Raw genomic sequence first — 20,617 nt, forward strand, 5'->3', positions numbered from 1 at the left:
GACTGTGTGCCTTGTTTCCCCCTCATTAAATTGCTTATGGAAAAGTCTGGAAGTTAACTATTTTGTTACTTTTTAATGTGAGAGGCTTCATACTTCAGAAGCATATTTTGATCATGTCCTTAGGTATCAAGATAATTTAAAAAGCAAGGTTCTTACAGTATGCAGATTTATATCATTGTTCTTAGTAGTCTTGATAAATTAATGGGAAATCTTCAGTTAGGCCTCTGAGAATAGTAAAACCAGCAACATCTGGGCAGAGCAAGAGGGAAGAAAGGACAATTAACACTGTAGTTCAGCCCATAAACTGGACAAGGCACTAGGTACCAACTGCTGTATTAGATATAGTCTTCTTCCTAGATTTAGGGAAAAGAGACAGTATGAGGTTGTAATAATATTAGGATAGCTTCTGAATATGACAATGAAAGCTTTTAGCAGTGAAATGCAGGTTTTCTTTCTCTTGTCATCACACTGGGTTTTCTTCTCTAAAGCCTGGTGCATCTGGGCACTGAATCCTTACAAATTTTGTTTCTGATTAACCTGTGAAAGGAAAGATCAGTGAGAGAGTGTCATTAGTGTAACACAGAGGCAACAAATTCTCATTACAACTTAATGCCATCCACACAGAGTGCAGGGTCACAGGGAATGGCTAATGGTAGCCGACAAATGTTGGGTGTATTAGTCACAAAACATTTGCTGAATTCCATCAGAATGTCGTGACAACCTTCATAGCTAGTCCCAGTGAGCTGCTAGAGTCACTGGAGTTTTCCTGTGACAAGCCGTCACTCTGTCTTGGTTGAGCTTTATAGCACCAGTCAAAGCAGTCAGAGAAGATTGAAGTGACAGAGGCCCACTGAGTAAATAGTGAAACATGCAGCACATCATGAAATATTCAGCCAGGGTGTAAAAGCTCTAAATGCTTTTTCAATTATTAGCACCTGCACTGGCTGCACACATCTAACACTAACAGCATGTTAATTGCCACAATTTGTTAGGGTAGCTGTAGGAGAAATTTTGAAGGCATGAGACGTTCTTTAGGGTGTCTTCAATTCCTCTCTCACCTTCAGCAAACCTACTCCTTCCTCCTAAAATCAAGCATCTGTGTGCATACACTTGCTAAGACATAAACACAAACCCCTAAGTCAGGTAGGAAAACTCAAAATTCCTGAACCACAGGCAGGGTGCCTCTAAAGACCCTGAATCTTGTGCAGGAGACTGCTGAACATCTATTTTGTGCATAAAATCCAGATATGTCTATCTGAGGCACAATTGCAGACTCAAATAGACAGAGGTTAAAGAGGAGTAGTGTTTTTATCAGGTGTGTTTTGAGTTGACTTTATATAAGGATAATTTTATTGGAGGACAGAATAAAAACTAGCCAAGACATTGTCTTACTAATGTGTAAGACTAAGAGATTACAGTTTATTTTCGTACAGGCCCAGGGTCCTCCCTGCTGGTCACACAGTATTCTTGTTCCCAGCACACAGACTAGTTCCACTGCAGACCAGGGAGGGTATGTTGCTCTAGTTCTCAATTGCATGCATATAATAGCATCAGACAAGGGTGACATAATACAAGGGTATGTTTAACAATAGTCATTTACTGAGGCAGCCCTTTAGTCCTGAATGGTCTTTTTAGTTCTGTCCATCCCCAGTGAGTACCCAAAGTTTCAGACTCAAAAACTCAGATTTTGCAATGGTTATAAATGTGTGCTAGGGAAGCAGTACTCTTTAAAATGTATGTTGACGTCCTTGCAGTAGGTTTGCTGTAAGTGGGATTTATGGTTTTGCTTTAGGCTGTTGTCTTCCAGGCAGGCTTTTTGGGTTTGCAGCTGTAGCTTGGCATTTAGTGTCGTTTTCAAGTTTAATTGCACATGAGTGGCATTATAGGCTCTTCAAAACCTTGAAAAGATGGTATTTTGCTCTTCATTTTAAGTCATGCGTATGTAATATCTGCCATAAGAACCAGAAAAGCTATTTTTAAACTGGGGTTATGGATGAGGGAAATTTAACTTCTGTTCCTTTCCTTCCATACAGGCTATATATGTCTTTTCCTAGCCAAAAGGGCCAAATGTTTTGGTCACTGCTAGCCGTAAAATTCAATATCTCAATTAAAACAAGTAGTAGGGGTTTAATTGACAGAAAGTGATTTTCTTCTTATGATTTGAATTCTTGAATCAGAAGACTTTGCAGCCCTGGAGAACATAACTGCAGTGTGAATATAAGCATTTCTGCAGTAACCTGCCAATGTGATGCAAGCACAGCTTGACAAGGCCATCTTCAAGGATGAGGAGGCAGAGAGGCTTTAGAAACATTCAGTCCACAATTTGGCTGTAAGGGCAACAACTGTAATGCTTTGTGTAATATAAATTTTAATGGGAGAGGGTGTCCAAATGCCTTAGGCAGATTTGACAGCTTTCGCCTCTCTGTGTCTATCTTAATTAATTTTTAGTATTTGCAAAACAGGTTTGTATCATCAGATTAATGAGGGTGTATATGTCCAAAGTAGTAATACTGTTTTATAACTGTTCTGATCAATTCAGTTTTCAAATACATAAGTCAGTGTAAGTTCTGATACACTCAGTAACATCTGAGGACAAAGTTGGACCTAAGTAACAAAGAGTTTCCAAGGTCCAGAGACAGCTTGAGGGATCACTTTACCGAGAATGAAAGAACATTGATTAAAGAGAAATTAAAATAATATCTTAGCCCAGAAGATTTAATTTTAATAAACACACTTACATGAATAACCCCACATATTGTGAAACAGAATGTGGCTGGTCATACCACAGAGTCCTTCTCAGGCAATAATCCATTATTAGTAAATAATATTAATAAATTAAAGTAGTAAAATAATATCTCTTAGCATGCTTTCATGTTGTGTGTCCCATCCTTTTTGCCTCATTTAAAGTTCCCACTTGCTATACTCCAAGCAATAAAGCAGAGCCTAAGCAGTTTATGATGCTGCAAATAAATGTATGTATTTATTAAAACAAAAAAAAAACCAAAAAAATAAAAAAAAAACAAAACAAACAAAAAAAAACAACAACAACAACAACAAAAAACCCAAAAAAACCCCACCAAAAATCGAAAGAGCTTTTCTTAAAAAAATCACAATTTGTTTCCTAAAACTTCAACAGGGTGTTATATCTGATGATTCACATGCTTTGTTCTTCCCTGAAACCAACTTATGTTTAAGCCTAAAATATTCTAATAAACCTTTGGAAGAAGCTACTTTGAATGTTCCCTGTTCGGATGCAAAGCCCAAAAGAACTATGCTAGACTTTAAGCACTGACACTCTAAAAACTGCCTCAAACCTCAAGGCAGTTGACTGTAATTGGATGTCAGATATCTGATACCACCTGCTTTGTTATAACATTCCTTTCAATTTGTATCATTTCTGTGAATCATTTTTGTGTCTGGGATTAGAGTATTGCTAAATAGTCACTTGTGTTAAAGTTTCAGATAATCTATTTAATATTAAATCTCAGAGCAGAAAGGAAACACTGATTACAAAACTAGAATATGGCATTGTTTAAAAACTGATTTATTACAGTTTCTCTGATGAAGGATGGGGGAAAAGAAAATTTCTTCTTATATGTGCTTGATTTCTGAAAGGAAAAGAAGGTGATATGACTGGTGAACTTTGCTTTTGAAAAGTGAACTTTTCAGCGCTCCTCTAGAAAAACTCGTGAAGAAATGTTCTGTTGAAGTACTGGGGGGAAAAACCCTATCCCTCAAACAACAGAAAGAAAAACATTCCTCAGTGGAAACTCCTGAAGATTCCTAATCTTTTGGCAAACTTTCTTACTTTGAAACATATAGCTAACACATTCCATTAGAAAAAATAGCTGGGACAGAGCACCACTAAATGTAGTCTGAACACAGTGCAACCTTCAAACTGAAGTGTGCTTATGGCTGCAGATGTTATTGTACCACCTGCAACTCTGAGCAGATGGGGAATGCCCAATGAGTGGCATCTCAGCTTTCAGACAAAACTACCATGTCTGCATCTTGCTGAGGGATGGAAGAGAATGCAGAGTCTATATATTTTTATAGAAATTTTAAAAAAGCCAATGGAACAACAACCAAGCCCCCACAACAAATGCCTTTGATACAGCTTTTTCATCTCTGCTTCCTACAAAAGAGGGAACACACTTATGCAAGGTCTGCTATTATTCAGCTTGGAGTAGGATCAGATACTCAAGGTAGTCCACTAGGGCTTCTCTGCTGCTGGTGGGTTACAGTGAAATCACTGAACTTTATTTCTACTGAGAGAATTTAAAAAGTTTGAAAACATAGTTTTTCTTTTTTTTCCAGATGAGTCTGACTTATATTTTGCCATGTAGGGTGTTGATTGTCTTAAAGCATCAGAAGATTCTGGTTTAAATGGAACATTGTATTAATAATTTTTCAACTTTTTTTGAGCACTTTCTTTGGAGTTGACCCTGTTTGAGTGAAATGCATGAGAATTTTCCACTGATTTCAATGGATCTGTAATCAGTGGCTATGAAATCACACTAATTGACCACCCTGACTGAATTTGAGATTATACTTTTCATAGGAAGCAAGTGTTGGTTGCATGGTAACTTAGCATACCATGCTCAAGGTAAATTAACCTATATCACACACTATCTTCACAGTCAGCTTTAGCAGTCCATGCAGAAGAGAGGATCTCACTACAGCCTGCTGGTTCAAACACTTTAAAAGCAGGAAACTTTCCTGTTTTAAGAGCTCAGACAATATGGGCATTTCTTTAATAGGCTTCAAAGGGCAAACTACTTTAAAATTCGGACACTTGTCTCAGAGCACTTAGCATATTCTTACATTGTAAATACTTTCTTCTTTGAAATGTTACAATTCTATATCAAGATATTTCAAACATTCATGACAAAAATGTGAGGTAAAGACTGTAGCTTTCCAGACAAAGCACTATTAAATCATGCTAAATATAAGATTTTAGGGTCACTTTACCCTGTATCTTGTGAATACAAATCTGATAATGCTATTGCATAGTGCAGTCACTTAAGGGTCTTCACCACCATGTGAGAGTGTTGGACTCACTTAGTACTTAGTTTAATGCTTGATTTTAGCATATAAATTAAAGGACTCTGTATGTGCTTGGATGTAGCTATATAGCTGGAGAGCAAGTTCATAAAAAAATCTTTTATTTGCTTCTCCTTTGAGAAGCCTTGTGCTTTAAAATGTTGCAGCAGAAACACTTAGAAGGTTATCACAGGTAGAATTGTCAGAGAAAATGGACATTGTTGTTTGGTATTAAAATCATGTATTCCAGATGTGGGCATTTGTTAGTCAGTCCGCTCTAAAATGACATACTGTTGAATCTTTAAAGGGCTTCAGTTTGGGAAAGCAAAATATGATTGGGCAAATTGCTAAAATATTTAAAGTGCAGCCTGTTAAAGCTTTTACTGTGAAGAGCATCACGTCAGAAGTTGTATGTGGTAAAAGCAAGTAATTGGCTTTCCATACTTATGCCAGTCAGTCAGCATGGGGCTCTGTTCCTATCCCTTCTACTTCATTGCAGATGCCTATAGGAACTTTGATATTTATTTCAGAGGGATGGGACTGGAAAGAAAAAAACTTGTATGGATGTGATGGTGTCAGAAAACCCTATTTAAAATTAAATGGTTATTGGCATAGAAGAGGATAGAAAGTCATTGAAACTGCACCCAACATTTAAAATTTAATATTTTTTTTGTATGCCACTTTTGTTTAAAAATGTCCTTATTGAAAGCATGTTAAAGTGTAAATACATTTCATTTTTTACTTTTGTCCCTCTTTGTACACAGCTCTTGGGATATCTTTCCATCCATAATTCATAGTATTTTCCATTTATGCTGTCCTCAACTTGTTTTTCCCTAGGCATGACCCCTTGTTAATTCCTGGCAACGAGCAGATTGACAATATGGATGCCAACGTGAAAAAGTATGACTCTACAGGGATGTTTCATTGGTGTCCAGCCAAAGATATCGAAAAGGTTATTTTGGTAGGTATTGATGATGAGTTGTGTTTGAAAAGAGGTTATTTAAACCATAGAACTGATGTCTAATGGGTAAATAAGTTAGTCTCTACTGTCACAAAATTCAGTGTGTTGAAATCAGAAGCGAGAGTGATGAAATCGAAGCTAGGATTTTGGTTAAAGAATTTTGATTACATAAATCTTTATGCCCAATGCAACAATAAAAATTCATGCAGTATAGGGAATTTCTTTTTCATAAACTGAAATTTACATATTTGGTTTAAATCCTTTTAGAGAATTAAGATTAGAAATACTTGAATGCTTGCCTACCCCACTTTTCTCTTTAGACAAGGCAGTAATGATTCTAACCATTCTAACTCAGGCAAGTGTTGTTTTGACTTACCTATTATTTATTGCTCTTTTATTAATTATTGTTAATTGATTTTTATTAATTTTGCTCTCTTAGAACTTCTCTCTCAATTCCCAATATTTCAAGATGCCCAAATAGGCCAGAGCAAGTAATGCGCCTACTGTGACTCTAGCATGTTACAGTGAGCCCTGTCTATGTTTGTTTCATTCCTTTAACTGGGAAAACCATCAAACTGACTCAAGTCATTAAAAATAATTAGGAGGCCTATCACAGTCTATTTTGAAAGTTTATGCCACTTGTGTTCATGTACTTATACCTAAGAGTAGCAAGTAGCTAACCCCAGATCTCACACGCAAAACTGATTATATTTGAAATGAGCTCCCTGGTGGATCTTCACTTTGTCGCACTTCATAAAGCTTTTCCCGAGCCTGCTCTCTTAGATTTTCCTGCACTGTGGCATGGTGTAGCCAGTGATGGTGACAGCCCCAGTTATTGTAGCAATCAGGGGTTAAAAGCTTGTCTCCAGTACTCCTCAGGGGTTTCTGTAATAACTCTGACATTGCCTGGAATTGCAATATCAGTGTTTAAATAGTCAAGCAAGTAAATTCCAAATTTTGGAGCTGGAGCTTTGAGATGGAGTTTGCCTGAACGGCTTTAAATAGTATCATTTATTTGTAATCAGCAAGCAAGAAGGGGTAGCCCTGCTGTACAACATTTTGTAATAGAGATAAAAATCCTCCTTTGTGGTACAAACACATTTTAGCTGACAAACTACATGTTGGCCTACTTTGAAAAGTGTTCCCCCACAAATGGTGCTGGGGAGTGACTCAGTCATCATCTCTAGGTTATGCCCTGTTAGTTTTTTCCACTACCAGCCTGTTAATCTGCAAGTCTGCCCCGGTTCTTTCTGCTTCACGCATCATCACCAATCACTGCCAGCCAAATGCTTCCCTACACCTTTTCAAACTCACAGTCCACAATTTATGTCTACATTCATATCTATGCAAATTTAATGCTGTCCTTAGAGACCACACAAGTACAAATTAGTGCATAATTTGAAGATGATGAGATTTCCCAGGTTGTCTTCTAATTGATACTTGATGATGTCCCAATCAGAAAAGAATTCATTTTTCTGCCCAAGGTCTGTTTTGGCTTAGTGACATTCCAGCACTATTGGGTAGTAAGAAGGGATTTTTGCCATACGTGGCTACATACAGATTTATGGAGTGACATTTTTTACATGCCTGCTTTCAAGACTTGGTCTCTGTCTTGTCTTGTAAAGTCTAAGTATTCCAGATTCATAAGCAGAGGCATGGAACAACTTAGAAGCTTCACTTGAGGATTCGCTCCTGACTTCTGTTTGAAAGGCCAAGACAATTCTCTTGGTCAAGCTGTATGAAAAACAGTGCAATTCCTCTGGAGAAACTGAAAGCTCATGCATTTTTTAACTGATGAGAAAACGTCTAATCAGAGTTCCCATTCTCCTGACACAATGAACATATCTGCTGCATATTCCAGTCTTAATTGCACACCACCATGCTTCTGTAATTTAGAAAAATGACATATACTGTGGATAAGTGAGAGGAAAATTTTGCATATTGCCACTGGTTTAGTTTTGTTCATTGGCAAAACTTCTGTGTAATGGTAGAGAGTGTACAATTTCTTGGCAATATGGTATCAGTAGTTCTCCAGCTACTTGATGGAGCACTACAATGCCAAGACTGGCTCCAGAAATTAAGGTCATTTTTTTCCATGTGGCTTTATTTAATCATCTTGGTGTTTGAGTTGCTAGCTCAACTGAACTAAACAATACTGAAATTAGTACAAAAATTTATTCTTTTACTGAGACAACAAGATAATTCTGGACACTGTTTAAATATTCTCCATGAGACCTTTTCTTCCGTAAGTCCAATTGGCCTGAAAATTTAGTAAGAATCACAAACTTGCACGTTTATTTTGTTACTGAGAGAAGCTCTGTGGCATACAGGGGGCATCCACTGTAAAGCAGAGCAGTGTAGGGCAGTCATGGATTGCTTCTCAGGGAAGCAACAGCTTGTCCTTAAATAAGAGCTTTGACCCTAAGAGATTATGGTCCTCAGCTCACAAGATCTGAGTAATATCACAAAGCCCTACTAGGAACACTGGACACTCAACATCTTCTTTTCCAAATTGGTGTCGAAAAAATTCACCTAGTGATTTTTCAGCTAGGGCATGATTTTGCATCTTTTTTCTTTAATCCTTAGCTAAACCCACAGTACTTTGTAGCCAGAGTCACAATCCACATGTACAGGAACTTACACAGGACAAGAATTTGATCCAATACAATGTCTTCCCAAATGCCGAAGGATTTGCAACCAAGAACGATTTTTTTTCTCTGCTGAGTACATTTAATGAAATATAAATAAGGGTAAAATGAATAGCTGTTATCAAACTGCTCCTTTGTGCATGAACAATATTGACAGTTGTATTTTTCCTGGTTTTAAACTCAATATATGATTTAAGATTCCCTTTGTTTCATTTTTTCCCTTGTCTTTTTGTTTTGTTTTGTTTGTTTTTTTTTTAGACTCGAAGTGAAGCAGCGATGACAGTTTTAAGTGGGCATGTAGTCGTTTGCATATTTGGGGATGTTAAATCTGCTTTGATTGGATTAAGAAATTTAGTGATGCCATTACGAGCCAGCAACTTTCACTACCATGAACTCAAGCACATTGTGTTTGTGGGTTCACTTGAATACCTGAGAAGGGAATGGGAGACACTGCATAACTTCCCCAAGGTTTCAATCTTGCCTGTAAGTTCAAAAGCCATATTATTGATACTTTGTTATTTAGGACACCAGCTGGACAGATACGTATTGACTTTGATCTTAGGCTTTTTTACTTTTGTCTACTTATAGGCCTGAGGACTTAGATTTTCCCTTTACTGTGTCTATGAAAACAGAGCCCTGTGAGACCTTATTAGAAGATATTTGCTGCAGTGTTTGGTTCCTCATCATCCTCATCGGATGAATTTCAGCTGCTATCAGATGTATAAGCTGTGTTATGTATTGAACATTCACTGTAGTGCCCTGCATGGAGCTGGTTCTGATGTTGTGATTTCCCTGACAGAATGACAGTAGTTGTTTACGATATTATTTATGGTTTTATACCCACAAAACCTTTGAAAAAAATTACTGTTACTCTGTCTACGTAATATTTACATGTATTCATAAAGACTTCCTGTGGACTGACTTGCTTTATAGGGAACACTGCCCTGGCATTTCAGTTCAGAGTCCTGTATGAAAGTAGTGCAAAACCCCGACTCTTTTTAAATCAATGACAAGCCCCTATTGATCTTGGTAGGCACAGCCACTAACATTGCAAAAGCCCCTTTTCTCCTATATGTCATTATGATTCACTCATATGGCCAAAATGTTGAATCAAGAGCTCCAAGACTAACAAATTGTCCTCCAAGCTGGTGATCTTAGGTGACCATAGCTATAAATGACATGTGGGAGCCCATAGTATAAGTGGAAGAAAATTCTCAGCATGTTATATAGTAAAGTTAGCTTAGATATTTTTTAGGAAAGAAAAAAAATATAAGTTTATTAGTTCTTAGTAATTTCATTTCAGCAGTTAAAAATAAATAAATCAATGATGGATGTAACCTTAACTGAATAATTGGGAAAATAGCTATAGAATGAAAGGACTGTCTTTGCTTTTTGATTAATTCAGACTGTAGGTCTTTGTTACTGTAAATGCAGTTTTAGTGTTAGCCCTTGGCATTTTTCTGTAACCTGATCCAACAGATGGTGTCACAAGATTCTTCGCTGTCACAAAAATGGTGTCAATATCAGATTTGGTCAGTTAATATCCTCCTCTTTCTGCCAATTCCTTTTAATTCCAGTCACTGTGAAGGCTAAAGACTAGAGAATCAGAATTAAATTGATAATACTGTTGAACTATCAAGCAGAATAGAATACTGCCACTGTTTCCAGTATATAATATTTATCCATTATTGTAATGTGTTTTTGCAAAATTTTGATTCTGAAGAGGCATAAAAGAAATGTGCATCAGCTTTACTTTCCCCAATTTACACCTAAATTCAGAATAGCTTTAGATGAATTTTGACTTGAAAAGCTTAAATAGTTAGTTGATGCAGCTTTAAAAATACAGGATTTTATAAGGGAATTATATCTGACATAGTAATGAAGGGTGCTGAAGACCACACAGACTTCATTCCTGTTACTTCCATTTTTTTTTTTTTTGCAGCCTATCTGGTTCAAAATGGTGATATAAAGTTAAAATAGCAGCAATTTTCTGATGTGACTATACTAATTTTAAAATGTACTTTAGTGTCTGAGATTATACTTGTAGGAACCTGTTAAAGGGAGGCCACTTTCATAATTCTCTGTACTTTGGTTCACGAGGTAAAACTTGCTGCTGATATCTGGTGGAGATGTGGTTACAGCTGAATATGAAAACATTTGTTCTGGCCTAAAAAAAAAAAAGTGGAATTTAAAGTCTGTATTAAAAGATGCCTTTAAGCTGCTGAGTAAACTCTTAAAAAGTAGGCAAATGCCAATTTTAAATATCCTCAGGCAGCCTTAATTCTGTCCCTCTGCATAAAATCATTAGGAGTGAGCCTTTAATTAATTACATGATTGCATATTATTTTTCCCCACAGGAACCCTGCTTCACTTGGTGCACAGTACAGGCACAAAGGGCAGGATTAAGGTGGCTGGAATAATCATATTCTAACTTTGGAGCAGTTTATAATGGAATCATATTTTTTTGATATATACTGTTTTTTACAAGGTTTCATGCCTGAAATTATTGAAAATTACATGGAATAATTAAGCTGGCAAACACTGAATAAGACTTGAGTTCTTTTTTCACTGTGTGCATTTTAAATTCACTTTTGCATTGAGTACTCTCAGTGGAGTTCAGGAGATATTCACCATGAATGATCAGGAGATGGAAGACTAGGGTCTTGACTTGATTTTATGAAAGTCACTGCATGACACTGGGACTGTCATGTTATGTCTCCTCATCATCAGGGTCTTTGGGTACCAATCCATGTGAGGCAGCAGAGTAGAATCTAGTTTCCATTAAAAAAAAAGGAGTGTATTTCCTGGACCTCACAGCCCTTGTGACATAGACTTAATATTCTGTAACTACAGTTGTGGACTGTTGAATGTGAAAGGCAAGTGTAATTTTAAACAAAAAATATCATGTTAAGTGTCTTATCTCAGCTTTGTTAACTATGAAAAAAATCCACAGGCTACCACAGCATTTCATTTTAATGATTCTGTTCTCTGATTGAGGATTGTGGAACAGGGAACATTGCACAAGCTGTGCCCATTAGGATAAAGTCCTGTTTCTGTTTCAAAGGGTTTAATCACACAGCTTTGAAGCTCAGTGTGTTTTCCTTCTGGAAGCACCAAAAGCGTGCTTCGAAAAGGATTAACCTTTTCTGTGTATTGCTTTAGGTAGAAAAAAATAGCTTTGTCCTGATTGCATTTCAAATGTGCAGGACACGTAATGCTTTCCTGGTTAAATTGCTGTTCTTTTGCCCAAGACCATTGTGACTTGGTAATAGATAAATAGACATTTAAAACACCCCCCTTGTTATATTCAGAGAGCCAGAGGTTGCCACATGATAGCAGCTTAAATCAAGACAATTTCAAGTCACCGATGAGATGTAGAATGCTGGCATTATTCCTGTTTCTTGTTTGTTAGTAATAGCTTGACTGAGTATTGAGACTGAACCTAAAATGCTGCCATCAGCACCAACTACCCTTTAGATTAGCACACATCTCCTATTCCCTGGCACATAGTTAGACCAGCTTAATGTCAGAGCATAAAAAAGATACTTGTTAAATAATTTCCCAAAGCTCCTTCTCAATCTTTAATTTGTTTTTCTTTTTTTCCCCTCTTCTGCACCCCCCTTTTTTCCTCCCTGTGCCGAAGGGTACGCCATTAAGTCGGGCTGATTTAAGGGCTGTCAACATCAACCTCTGCGACATGTGCGTTATCCTGTCAGCCAATCAGAATAATATTGATGATGCTTCGCTGCAGGACAAGGAATGCATCTTGGCGTCACTCAACATCAAATCTATGCAGTTTGATGACAGCATTGGGGTCTTGCAGGCTAATTCCCAAGGTAAGGACTGCCCTATAATACTTCTCTGCAGTGCCTACAGGGGACAGGACCTGGCAGGAAGAATATCCCTCACTCAGTAATTCAAAGAGCCCTACATCAGCTTGCTTGACAGTTAAACCTGCTGATTGGTATGATGGCTTTTAAAGGGACAGTCACGTAGTTTCTCTGCTACATCACAGAGCACATCTTTCAGAGGAAAAGTGAATGAACATGAAACTGGCATTTTTTCTCATTTTAATTTTTTCCTCTATAATGTATAAAAACGTCGTTTTCTCACTGTGGCTTCCTTTACAGGGTGAGTTCCTGTTATATAACCAGTGATAACTTGCAGTTATTTTTTGGAATACCTGAATTCTGTCTAACACAATTTCTTTTTATGTAAAACACATTGAAACTATGAAGAAAATACAAGTTTTAATAACACAAGCTAAAAAGTAAAATAAAAAGAAGAACTTATAATTTTCTTTGCACCTTTGGCACCTTCTTGCTCAAGAAGCCACAGACAATTAACTCAAAGCTGATTTCTTCCCATGGTTTGACATGTACTCATCCCATTTAAGAACTTAACACAAAATCTTTCAATCTTTCCTGAGAGTAGGGGACTGATTCATAGGTTGCCAAAGGCTATTTTACACCATCTGTGCCTGTGCAAAGCAGCTGCAAAGCAGTCATAAGCACCCTGGCAAAGACCATCAGTGTAAAAACAATCATCTTCCCATCCCTGAAGGGTCTTGCAGCTTATGCAGCTGAAGTCCTACCTTTGATAAACCTATTAACTGCAGCAGTAAATATTCCCTCTGGATCTAGTTCTGCTGTAAATGTAGGTGGAAAAGATTGTGCTTTGGTCTGCAGTTTCCCTCTGAGCCTGATCTAGAGATAGTTTTCCCTCAAGGACTGTGAGAACTTAGATTAAGTTCAGATTTTCCTCTTTACACTCTAATCAGGAAATAGGAACTATATGCCAAAAATCAGATGTTGCAGTGTAACTTCTTGAATATAGAAACTTGAACATTGAAAATTCTTTCTTAGAATCAGCAATAAAATAGTGGAATTCAATACTGGAATCAAATTGTACCAGGAAGCTAAAAGTTTGAACTTTTCAAAGTCAAATTGGACAGTTTTCTGGATAAGTAGTTTTAGAGAAGAAAAGGAAGAAACTGATTGTTTTCAATCCCATGAGTGTTGAAAGTTTCAAATCTGTGTTCTGGAAATAACACAACCCCAAATATTTTAGAATACTCTCCTCACAAATTTGTGAGGCCGACTTGCTCACACTCTAATAGCTTGTAGTCATGATTAGGAAATTTATTGCAGAAGTGGAAGACAGGCATAGACGTTTCTTGTTTTTCTGGTTTAGCCCTGGGATCTGAAATTCTGTATCTCAAAACTAAATCTGTAGTTCTACTACCAGGCTAATGGCTATTCTTTGATGAATCTTGGTCTCCTATCACACACATAATTAAAATAATCAAGAATATCTTCTTGAGCACAAACGGTCTGAGAGAATTTTCTATCTTTGCTTAGAAGTTAGAGACATTTCCAGCACTTGACTGTTTTATTTTACCTCTGGGAGTAAACAGGGTCACACCATCCCTCAGTGAGGATAGAGAAACCTGTCAATATCCAGTCTTGTGCACCACATGAACACCTCTCATTTTTTACTCTCCATCCTTTGAGGTATTCAAGACCTGTATGCATAAAGCTCAAAGAAGCTGATCTGACCTCATAGTTTACCCTGCTTAGAGCAGGAAAGAAGACCAGAGACCCTCCAATGTCCTTTCCAGACTGAATTGTTCTGTGACTCTCTAATACCCAGGTTGCTGCTACAGCAATAGCCCCTGTAGGTCAGGAAGTGTACACTGGCCATAGCCCAGATCCCTTTAGCCTTTTTAAATGTTGCTGATGCAGAGAAGCAGAGGAAAAATAGGTGGGCACATTTTTAGAAAGTTTTGACATTTCTTCAGGTAAATATGGGACTGGATGTTAAACAATAAAAGGTGACTCTTTCTGTAGCTGTTCTGGGGAAACAGGGCATAAGATAAGGCAGGTAACCAGCAACCTATTTTAATTGGAAGCACTGAATAAGGAGGGGTTCTTGCAAGCCCAGTTGCTTCAGAAAACAATTATCTTCACAGAAAATTCTCTGTTTATGAAATCCACAACTCCTGAATTGGTTCAGTTCCTTTCCATACCGTAAATTTTCATGAAAGACCTTGAATAAAATGATTAGACTGTCAGAAGCAGTTAGAATCAGTAGATAGCACAAACTTTATTGGAAACTATATGCAATGTGACATTTTTGTCTCTGAAATGCACCTTTAACATACGGTGGACACAACTATCATGACAATTACATAAAGTAGGTGATTCAACTTTTGCTGGTCTACAAGCAGCGTATTAGGACAAACTCTCAGATTCTTACTGGCAATTAAGTACCTTTATTTATAGAGCAAGTTGTCATTTTACATTTGTGTATTGCTTGACATACTTAACACATTGGCTGGTACAAACTTGCAGTACTGCCAGTCTGAGTTTTTCTAGATTTTAATGCATGATTTTGAATCAAGACATCCTCATCAACATCATGCTTGGATGATATGTTATTCTTTTATGTTACCTCTGTTACTGATTATCAGAAAGATTGAAATTAGAAAATATGGAGGTGTGGCAGAAGGTCTGTTGACCTGTGACAGGGTGTTGAAAAGAGAAGAAATAAAACAAAATAAGTGAGCAGTCTAAGAAATGTATGGGCTGAGCTGCAAGATTTTTGGTGAGGGATTTAGCAATATGACCTTACCCTTGCTATTCTGGATAAATAAATAGTATTATATATGTATAGTTATGTAGTCAGTAAGCAGTGAAATCTCATATGAAAACCTGATATATAATTCATGTTTACATTTCTGAAAAAAAATGCAGTCATTTAATTGATAAGTTATTCAATATACAAGGGTCTTTCTAGTTTGTATCTGGAATTGTTTCATTTCAGCTTTAGGCAAAAGATGACACCAGTACTAGAAGGGTGCCACAAAACCAGGATGCAAATTTATTTAACCATCAAATAAGCCATAATAGTTGGCAAGTGTTGAAGTACAGGGCTATATCTATACCTCCTTTGCTTTAAGTTGGTAGCAGGAAGAGAATCCACACATTTTGGGATTTCATTCCCTTTTTTCTAGAGCTTCATCCTCGTCACCTGCTTTAACACCAAAGTCACTCTCAGTCCTAGGCATATAAAAATGTGTCTCTGTATCCATCCAAATATGCCCTTTCCAGCCAGGGCTGTAGCTCTGAAATGGAACCCAGGTGCAATCTGAGAAGAAGGATCTTGTAGAAGGAACAGGTGGGTGGAGGACACATGACAGCCTACTTTGCTGAAAGGGAAATTTCTATAACAATAGGGCTAGCAATTCCCAATGGATTAAGTTGACTGCTGAAAAATCAGCTCTGAATTAATCTGGTTTGCATCAACAAAGGATTTTCTCACTACTAGTGCAAGATGAACTTAAAACACACACAGCCATTATCATACAGAAACAAAGGCTTGATAGTATTTCCCTATGGTGTTATAATATCTCCAGGTTTTTGAACTGGTTAACAGTAATTATCAATTATCTGGACCTTCTATAAGTAGTGCAGCAACCTTTTTGTCCTCTGGCTTGCCCATCTTGGGTCAGAACGGATTCTGCCAGAATTGCATCTCATCCAAGCACAGTGCTCTGCCTCGACCTTCCACAGAAGAAAAATCCAACTCCAAGTTCCAAGACACAGGAAAAAAATAATAATCTGGACCAGAGCTACAAATGACCTAGCATATCCAGAGGGGATGGCAGTAAACTATCTGAGTTGTCAAATCTATGTTCGTCATCAGCTGTCTGGCAACATATGACCAAATGCATGGCTACACAGAACTGTGTGTGCGAACAACTGTCTTCCATAGGAAGAAAAGCTTACTAACAGTTTTGAAAGGGTTTTCTGGTCTCCTTTGCATAAAATGTGTACTTCTACTCAAAAAGAACAAGAAGTTTTTTCAAATTAAACCTGTGTGTTCAAAGTTCTCAGGTTGAAAGTGTTCTCAGGGCTGTCTGCATTGATCGTTTCAAAGCTGACTGGGCAGCTCTGTAGGCTTGCTAGAGGTTAGGGCTGCAGACTCTAATGTCCTGAAAATGAGCTTTTGGAAATCATCTGGGCAGTTCTTTGCCTTTGGGAGACCTAGAACCTAGATTCCAAGGACAGAAAGGCCAAAGCGTATCCCACTGAAACTGCAGCAAACTATTGTTTCATTAAGATATCTCAGATTTTGAAGTACAAAGTGCTGTAAAGTGAGAACTTGGCCCACCTCTTCACAAAATTATTTATAAACTCAACCTTATTTTTGACAAGAAAGCCCTGTGTTTGTCTTGATTACCTCCTACAGATATGGACTGATTGTCTTCCTAGAAAGATCTGTAAAGAGGTCTGTGTTTGTGTTGGAGGAAAAGGTCACCCCCAGGTACTGGAGATTGGTTTTTATTGTCCTTTCGGTTTCTCATTCTGTTCCCTCAAACAGAAATTAAGATTATTTCATCAAGAAGTATTTTGGAGAGTGGACCAGAGAATATTAGATCCATAGTCATAACATGTGCTCTTCAGTCATAACACTTTCCCAAAGTACCCAGGAGGACTGAATATGTGATGTGTTCTGCCTTGGCTGTTAAGTTGGGAGACCTCCAGTAATTTTCTTTTACTTCATTTTGTTGACATTTCCATCCTTTCTTCTTCAAGTATCATCTATTGACTATTTCCATTTAGTTTTTCATGTTTCTTGGTTTTCTTTTAGAGTCCTACTTTGTGGGGATTTTACTTGTTATTTTATCCACCAGATGAACATGGCCCGACACAAAATATTTATCTTCAGTTGTAACTAAAGCTGCTATTTGGCTTTCTTCCCAAAACCCAGAAAGACAATTATACCTAACTGTTTAGAGATTTATAAATACTGTACCAGAGTAGCCTCTGGGTAGTAACTTTAGATATCCAACTCAATAATTTTCTTTTATTGGATAGTGATTTAGAGCTTATTTTGAGTCCTATATAATAAGAGCAGTACATTTCATTAAAAAACACTTACTAAACAATAAAGAAAAGTGATCTTATAGCTCCAAGCAGGTCTAAAGTACAGAAAGGGGAGGCTGTACAGTAACATTTTGTTCATAGACATTCTAAGACAGATCACAGTACAGCAGTGTAGACATATTCCAGCAAAGTAACAATTGCAGCTGTTTTCTGAATGACTTCAACTTATGAGAATTTTCCCTAGGAACATTATTTCAACACATGAGACATCTTTTCAGGGCCTTCATTTACAGTTCTCATAATAGATCCTCCAACAAGAAAGAATAAAGAGAAAAACATGAGGATTGGAGGAACTCCTAGGTAATACATTTCATACATCATGGCAGGATTATTCTGGGGAAAATCCTATAAAATCAAGTAAACATACTCAGAATTTTACACACTGACTTTCAAGTGTAACAGATTGCACAAGGTAAAATAGCCCTGTACATGTTTAATTTCATTTGATTCAGTTCCTTTAAAAATCACTTATGACTTCATTGTAACCTTTTGTTGGAGCTCTCTTAAACTTTGATTGAAAGGACAGAAACAGTCACGGAGTTTAATAAGATTTATTCCACAATCTGATAATTAGTTCTTACATCATTGCAAAGTTTTATGAACTTAGTCTCACAATTTGCTGCATGAAATTCATTAATAAAATGAATTTGAGATCTGCTTTCTATTGTGATTGCAGATAATATATTCTTTTCCACCTCTACTGATCAATAAATCTTGATTGGTTTATCTCTGAAATGTTAGCAAATGGCAGAACGACCATATTCTTGGGATTGAAAATGAGAGAAAATTCTTAAATAAGGAGAAAGGATAAATACTCTCTGAAGTGCTTTGTTAGCAATGGTTTTTGCCATTTTTGGAGATAACTGTATTTTAATGCTGTTAGAGAAAACTTTTCAAAAATTCAAAGCAATAGTTTATTTGTGAAGGAGAGGGGGTTCAGTGAATGTTGAATCTTATTTCTTTTGTTTTATAGTCATAAGGTTTAAAGTTAATATTTCAGAATATTGGCTTGGATAATTGTAGATTAAGTTAATTTTTAGGCTGTTATGGAATTCAATATTCTGTGGCAACTCCAGTACTGTTTCCTATGTTTAATTTGTTATATTTAATAAAAACGTAGGAATAAAGAACCTTACTTTTTTAATGCAGAAAATCAGACTCTATTTAGCTGCACTAAATAATTGCAGAATTTAAGGAGTTACTTAACCTCTTTAGAAAGCTTATAAGTAAATTTAGAATGTTAAATGTAGATGTAATATTAAAAATAAATAAGCGAATAGTGCTGGCAGAAAGTGAAAGATTTGGGGTAGTTTTTAAAAGTGTCAAAGTGAGCTGTGACATTAGCTTTATTCTTTTCAACCCTTAGATTCCTGTGTGACTTGGTATATCAATGTCTTTTAGACTGCAGAATGCTTGTTATACTTAAAGCTAGCTCATAATTACCTAATTCATACAGATGTTTTGAAATATAGTCTCCAAGACAGTATTAATCCTACCAGTCACATTTTCAAAATTGTTTTTTTTTTGCATTAACATCAGAGATATTGGTTTGCAGGATCGATAGTGGAGTGTAGGAGTTAACACCCAATTAAGGATGTTTTTATACTGGGTTCTGAATGTTCCTTTTGTTAGTATCAGTTGTTGCAATAATAGTAATAATCCAATTAACAAAATTTTCTACTTGGTTGAGTGATTATTTTTAGCTAACTGAATTTTAGTTGGTTGTAGTTTAGTTTCATTAGCCCTTTTCAAAACAAAGGCTGACCATCCTAAGTGATGAAGTTAATAACTGAAAAATGAGAAAAGGGCCAGACATGTCCCATATCACTATTTGCTCACAAAAAATAGTCCAATTTTTGAAGATCAGGTCCCTGTGATAAATAACTCAGTATTACCTTTTTGCAACATGCACATAATTTCTTATCCTGCTGAACTAGATGGATCAGTTGATAGCTGTTATTTATTTTATGGTAGCACACTGGAGCTCTAGATGGAATTAAGAGCTTGTTGTCATAGTCCTGATATATACAAGAATAAAATATGGCCTTTGCCCTGGCAAGTTTATAATCTGATGCCTTGCTTGTTCCAAAACTTATGTGCTCAATGTTATACAGGTTAATAAATCTCTCTGACTTCAATGAAACTGTCCACCTGTGTAAAGTTAGATTATGTGCGGGTCTTTGCAAGATTTGGACTTAAATAAACTAAAGAGTCTGGGTGGGAGAGAGGCTTTTCACTTAACTCTTTTCCTGTGCTGTAGAAACCAGCTCTGTTAGGACCTTGCTAGGCTTCCAGTCTTCACATGAAACCCTTGACAGGAAGGATCCCATGCAGCATCCCTCACATTTTTTGATACCTTTCCTTGCAGCTGGACACCAATGTTGCCTGCTGGAATTACACACAAAAAGTAGTTTCCCACCTCTCTCAAAGTTTTCATGGAAAGAGAAAAAAACTATTAAGAAAAGAGGGTTTCCAATTCTATTACTTACAAAACACTAAAAATGTTTTGGATGAATGGCTGGAGAGACCCATTCCTTTGATACAATTTCTCTGGTTTTGAGAAATACTGTAAGGTCCTAGCCCAAATACCTTTAAGTTTTCACAATTGCTTCTTCCTCTTCTGCTTTAAGATATCTTCTGCTTCAGGCAGAGAAAAATAAAGCAGGATGAAGGAGGTAGATAATACAGTACATCAAATATGTGATCTCACACTTAAACTATATTTAAGCATCCCAAAACTGTTATACATTTATGGTAACTCAAATTTATTATTATTTGCTGTTCAACATCTTGAAAGCAAAACCCCTATTATGAAGGTGTACTATTTTGTGCATTCCTGATGCTGAGGAATAAAAAAAAAAAACCACTCTTTTTATGAGCATTAATTATACACCAGGCAAGGAAGCAATTGCCTCTATGTTATGAAATATTAAATCAAAATGCTTCCTGTTCCCAGATGTCCCAGAGATAAATACAGCAGTATTTTGAAGCCCCACTTGGAGCTGTTTTCCCTG

At 36.8% G+C, this 20,617-nt stretch overlaps 1 protein-coding gene across 50 annotated transcripts in view; it reads left to right on the forward strand.

The window, feature by feature from the left end:
- The window catches only part of KCNMA1 (potassium calcium-activated channel subfamily M alpha 1), a 424,339-nt gene that overhangs the window by 361,888 nt on the left and 41,834 nt on the right, over positions 1–20,617 (forward strand). For all 50 annotated transcript variants that reach the window (XM_038141591.1, XM_038141590.1, XM_038141595.1 and 47 more), the window contains 3 exons: positions 5,881–6,004; positions 8,911–9,135; positions 12,296–12,488. In XM_038141591.1, coding sequence (XP_037997519.1) covers positions 5,881–6,004; positions 8,911–9,135; positions 12,296–12,488 — 542 coding nt within the window. The remainder of the gene's footprint in view (positions 1–5,880; positions 6,005–8,910; positions 9,136–12,295; positions 12,489–20,617) is intronic.

Source organism: Motacilla alba, chromosome 6 (genome assembly GCF_015832195.1).
Source record: "Motacilla alba alba isolate MOTALB_02 chromosome 6, Motacilla_alba_V1.0_pri, whole genome shotgun sequence".
NCBI lineage: Eukaryota > Metazoa > Chordata > Aves > Passeriformes > Motacillidae > Motacilla > Motacilla alba.